Source organism: Stegastes partitus, unplaced genomic scaffold, assembly GCF_000690725.1.
Source record: "Stegastes partitus isolate 25-593 unplaced genomic scaffold, Stegastes_partitus-1.0.2 Scaffold1077, whole genome shotgun sequence".
Lineage (NCBI taxonomy): Eukaryota > Metazoa > Chordata > Actinopteri > Pomacentridae > Stegastes > Stegastes partitus.
The window spans coordinates 68,834-74,949 of NW_007578808.1; the positions used below are offsets into that span (position 1 = coordinate 68,834).

Genomic DNA, 6,116 nt, shown 5'->3' on the forward strand with positions numbered 1-6,116 from the left:
GTAAATCCAGCAATGATGGAGAAAAACAGCGATTACAGTGAAGCTGCTATAATTAGCTTGTAGCTGCTAAGTCTGCTCTGTAGTGGAGTCCATGCAGTTGGTAAAATCATATTTAAATGTAATGCAAATGAATTCAACATATTGATTTTAGCATCAACAACAGGCAGACAGACACTTCGCAAAACAGACGCATTCATTTTATTCAAACCTAAAAATATATGCTACTTAAAATGCATAGAAATCTTAAGAAAAAACTATCTCGTGCAAAATCTACCTTCTTTTTTATAGCTTTCAAATGCCAATGAGGGCTGAATTTATTAACCCCAAATGGCAGAAAATAGAGGCATCATTCTGTCTCTACTTCTACGGCAGGATACAAACATAAACTGTAAATTACAAAACATTTAAATGAAAGTCTGTTTACTTTCTATACCGATAAGGAGATCAGTAAGGCCTGCTAATGAAAGAGCTAATGCTTTTAATGTTTTATACGTGTCCGGGCGGGTTTTCTGTGATATTCGACAACATATAAAAGGGTTCTGTTCATCCTCCAGTGACGCATCTGCGGGAAGATTAAAACCTCTCATCTGGCTTGCTGAAACGCCAGCTTTATCAAAATGATTTTCCCTCTCTAAATGGGATGGACTAAAGCTTTATCTTGGTAATCCCTTCAGCTGAGTGCACTAATATGTTTGTTTTTACCATTTGCCATGTTGCTTCAGATAGCAGCAAAGATCTGATGTGACCACTAAACAGAATTGGATCCCAGTGTACTGATGAAGCACCGTGGAATAAGAATGCTCTGGTTACCAAGATCCATGCATCTCGCCACTCTGAAATGCAATTGCCGAAATCAATACTAATCCTCGTAGCGGACCGATGGGCCACGCAGCTGTACACTTACGGGCCCGGGCGTACAATGATTGCATTAAAAATACTGATTTGATTTGTAAAGAAGGTGATAAGCACAGAATGTTTAGTTTTCACCGAAAGAGCCACCGTCCAAGATTGCTTCAGATGCTCAAATTAGGAACCCAGCTGCATTTTGAAATTGCCGTTCAGTGTAAATGTGCAAATTGATTCCAGTGTCCTTTAGTAGCTGTATGGTAAGAAATATTCAGATTACAGCTTCTTGTACTTCATGGTTACAGTAAACAATGATGCAGTTTATTGAAATGTGAACATGTGCATACATGCTATAAATCTCTGCCATAAGAGGCAGTGATTGCACTGATTTGACTTCTTCCATTCCATAAACATCCCTTTTTTTTTTATTCTGTGCTCTTCTCTGTTGGGCCTCGATTCCTACAAGTGCCGGCGCGAACACATCGACGTGTTGATTGTGTTCACGGCAACGCTTCGGTCTGTCAGATTGCCAATGTCTCCCCGGAGGGCCGAGATGTGCTCGTAAACAAAGCCGGGTTGACCTGAACCGTGAAAGTGACCTATAATCTAGAATATCATGCAAATAATCTGTAGTTAAGTCAGTAAGAGAGTTCAGTTTCCTGTTTAAAACTGACTCGTCATCTTAATTGAAATCTGCCAGTATTCTAGCACCAGTACTCGCCTGATGCCATATATAGTATACTTTACAGCCTCTGAGTAGAGACATATTATTAAGTCTTTTGCATTATTAATAGCCATTTGCCCGTCTTCCTTTAATAATTTAGCGACATTTGTACCATTCATGGCTGATTTTGTTTAACATGATTGTTAACTTTTCATCCAAGTCATGAAAAAGCCCTTTAGTCCGTCTCGCTCATAGACTGTATAAAAGATGGACGTAGCTACCATGACGTCACCCGTTGGTTTCTGTACTGAGAAAATGAAGCCAGGGTTTTGCTACTTCCTGGTTGACATCTTGGATTTTTGGAGCCAGTGACACAAAAATCATCGGAGGGGGGCGGAGCCATAGGAGCAGCGATTGGTCAGACGGATTGAGAGGCGGGCCCTCTCTGCCCGCCCACATTTACCGCCTTCTGCTCGCTTCGTCTGTATGGTCGCTGCCGACTGTCAATCAAGCCAGCCACGCCCCTTGTCCCGCAAAATGTTGACGATTTTGTAAAAATTAAGTATTGATTTATTTTCAGATTGGCCACCTGATCTCTGGATTTGACCATGAAAACTAATTTTTTAAAAATCCTGAGCTGTAGGAATGCAGTATTTCATGATCTGTGATCACTTCTTTTCCAATTCATTTCTATGGGAGCCAGGGCTTTATGGAGCCAGCAGCTAGCGGACGCAGGTTTCTGACACTTCCGGGTTGGCTTCATTTTTCAGGGCCGGTTACTACGTCCATCTTTTATACAGTCTATGGTCTCGCCGCTGCTAATACGGATCATCGCATGTTGCACTTGGACAGACAGTATAAGCACGATTAGTTAGCTTGAAGTTAGGCTACACGAGGGGTGGCAAAAAGTAACACCACTATGGGAAGGTTTTTTTTACAACATGTAAACAGTCCGCTGGATTTACTGTTCAGATAGCTGTTTCCAAACAGTGACTCGCCAAAATTTCCATCAAAGATTTCTATAGGTACGTTTTGACTACTGAGAATTGTCCATTGACTTGTATGAGAAAACTAATTACAAATATCAACAATTCAGTTTTGCCTCTTGGTAGTGTGAATTCCAGATATCTCAATTACATTTTTAATTAAAGTTATGTCTTACAATAACTTTGACTAATCAGAATTCAAACATTTTTCTTTGGCATGCTTTAAGAAATCATTTTCTTTTTTTATCTCTACCACATATTGACATATTACTGCTCTCAAGTGCAGATGTCTGAAGCAGGTATTACGTCTTGTCAGAACATTCATTTGTCACCACAGTTGACTCAGATTGGATTTTTGACGAGTCAAAATGTCAATGCCAATGTTATAAATAAGAGTAACGTCACTACGACTCGTCTGACCCGTATGCGGGATGCTGAGTCTTCCTGTTGGATGCTGATCCAGCAACAGTTCAGCCTAAACAGTGTTAGCAGGAATAATAATGGTGGCTGCTCTGGTTGATGAGATCACTAGAAAATGCTGTAAAACAGAAGGAGCTCATCAGCAAGGAGTTGGTGGAAGAGCTTTGTTCATTAGAATGTTGCGGTCAAAATGTAGAAGCACTTCGGCTGCTCTGACATGTTGGTTAGAATAGTTTATGTAGCTACGGTACCGTACCATGTTTGAATGGCAAACCACCTCCACCTCCAAGCTGCCGGAGCTCGTTACATAACTACACATGATGTCACTTCACCAGTCCAAACTCTTAATTCAGCATATTTTTAATCACATTTTGACGAGGCAGATTTCCAGTTTGAGATATCAAAATTAATTTAGGACATTAAAAAAAAAGCACAATGTAGATATCTTGACCAGAGGAGGAACTATATATATATTGAGTTAAAATTATGACCAGTCAAAATGAAGCTACAGACATCCAAACTTGGAATCACAACTGGTCAGAATTCAGCTGGAAATGTCTGCACTGTACATTGTCTGCATATTCATTTTAATGAGAATAATGAGAAATTATTTACACTTGAAAAGTATAAGTGATGTCATTTGTCCTGGATGAATGTTGATATGGATATCTGACAGTACAGTTGTGGAGAGGAAGAATGACGTTGCAGAAATATTGTTTTTGATGAGGATAACTTGCAGATATCTGTGACGCATATCCCAGCTAGATTTGAAATGTTAATGCCATTATAAATTGACATTTATCCTAAATTGTCATGGCTTAATAGGCAGAATTTTAATGGCAAATATGTTGAATTACATTTTTTTAGTAGCCACATTGGAATTTTGATTATCATAATGCTTTTTTTTTTTTTAGATATCCAAGATATAATAGTGAATATTCAATTAGAATGTATAACAGACAAAAACGAGATCCACAGCCACAAATCTGGCAACCTTTTGTGAGGTTAATCATTTTTGTATTTTACTTATTTTTTATTTAGTCATGTTTGTGTTGTCATATCTGTCCCTGTATAGAAATGGGATGTGCAACTATAAAAGTTTAAGAGTGAGAAGAAACAAATTACCGTTGTTACAGAGCAATATTGGTTTTGACATTCGAATATTTATTTATTTTCGGTGTATTTGATCATGTAGCCAGCAAGCAGCGAGGTAGCTTGCTCGCTAATGACTGTGCTGAATTCAAATAAAGTCTATTTGGCGTATGGATTTAAAAAATATTGTTTTCAAACATCAGGAGAACATTTTTTCCAAGTAAGAAATAAAAAAACACACCAAGATAATTGAGCGTCACATGTTGTCGGCAGGATGGTGAACATCAGCAAAGGGCATTTTAGTTTTTCTATCCATTTTTTTTTCTTGATATCTTCTCGCCATTTGGAGAACATACAGTTATTTAATGTACAGTTATTTACGCAGGTTAAAGTTGTGACTGTTCTGTTTGTATTCACCACCTCAGGTTCTATCAGATACGAGCGGGGCTGAAGGTCTCGCCTCGAGTGCCCCACAGGCTGCTAGCGACAACGCAAGAAAACACAGGTAAGAGGATCTTCACATATACAATATTTTTAGACGCCACACACACTTTGCCAACCTGACAACCCCGTCCTCCTCTTTTGTCATCTGTGGATAAGCTCCCAATTTGCTCTATTGGTTTTTACTAATCTGTTTTTGCACTTGAGCTGGATGAATAGGAGGGCTGATATGTTTGTTCGGCCAACTGTTTTGAATCACGCGCGGAGGCCGAGGATTTTAGGTTTTACTGGCAAGAACTTCTAGTATATTTAATCATCGAAGGATTACGTGACAATGGGACACCGAGCAGCACGACCCCCAGAACAGAGCTACTGTACAACGAGGCGGTTCTGTTGTGGTTGTTTTATGTGCGTTACAGTCGGTCTGTGCCTCTTTCAGGTCATTTTGCATGATTTTGTTTTCATTTTCTGTCACTCTGTAGTTGTTTGCGATTGCTTTGGAGCCATTCTGCAGATCATTTTGTGCCCGGTTGTCGTTGTGTTGTGTGTGTGATTGTTCTCCATTTGTTTGTGATGGTTTTGGTTTCTTTGTAGTCATTTTTGTCTCTAGTTGTTTCACTTTGCTTTGCAGTAATTTGTGTATCTTGATAGTCACCGATCTCTCTTTGTGGTTATTTTGCCCCTTGTTGTGGTTGTTTTGTGTCTATTTGTGGTTCTTATTTACTTTTTGCCTCTCGCTAACGTTGCTTTATTTTGTTCTTGTGCATCTCTATATGGGTATTTTGTATTTTGTGATTTTTTGGCATTTTTTTGCAAAGTGTGTTTCTCTTTGTGTTGAATTTGTGTGTATGTGTTTCTTTTAGCATCTCCCATTTTATGCTGTATTTCTGTGGTTGCGTTGCATATCGTTGTATTGCATGTGATTGTATCTCTGTGCGTTTTTTGTATCTCTGTTGTCGTGTTGCATCTCCTTGTCATAATCTTTGTGGTTACTTTGGATGTCAGTGATGTTCTTTACATCATGCTGTGTTTGTCTGTAGTCATTTCTTTTTATTGCCCTGTGACTTTTTTTTTTTGCATCCCTGCGATTATTACATCTCTGCCTTCCCTTATTGCGTTTTGTTGCGGTGTCTTTGTGGTGATTTTTGTCTCTTTGTTCTTTGTTATGCATCTTCATTGTAAATGTTTGACTGGCGACAAGATGCTTGAAACAGGAGTTCTAACGAAGAAGCTCGCTGACCTCATCGACCCCTGACTCTGTGCCCAGTGGGCCTGTTTAGTCCATCCATGTGTTTACTGAAGTAATAAAGATAAACTATTGTACATGAATGACAGTGACTAAATATCTGACCAGATAAAGTCCTAACATTTACTGACTGTGATCTTTGAAGACGTTTCCTATGGAAGCCGAGAGCAGTCATGGCCGCACATTTTTTTAAACGCCATTCGTTTTCCCGAGATAACGATATAGTTATCCCGTTGACAGTTTGGGCTGTCACTTCAGCCTTCATCAGAAGTTGTCGGACTTCCTGGTGTGACGTATCTTATATAGACAGCTGACCGGGAACTCCGACATGACGTGTCATGAGAACAGCTGACCGGGCACGACAACTTACAATGAAGCGCTCGTGCCCGGTCTGGTCTGTCCTCCGGCCCCCCGCTGGTGA

General features: G+C 39.6%; 1 protein-coding gene across 1 annotated transcript in view; it reads left to right on the forward strand.

Annotated features, from left to right (window-relative positions):
- Nucleotides 1-6,116, forward strand: part of fam135b (family with sequence similarity 135 member B) — a 50,688-nt gene that overhangs the window by 2,145 nt on the left and 42,427 nt on the right. The window contains exon 2 of the mRNA XM_008295796.1: nucleotides 4,434-4,513. Coding sequence (XP_008294018.1) covers nucleotides 4,434-4,513 — 80 coding nt within the window. The remainder of the gene's footprint in view (nucleotides 1-4,433; nucleotides 4,514-6,116) is intronic.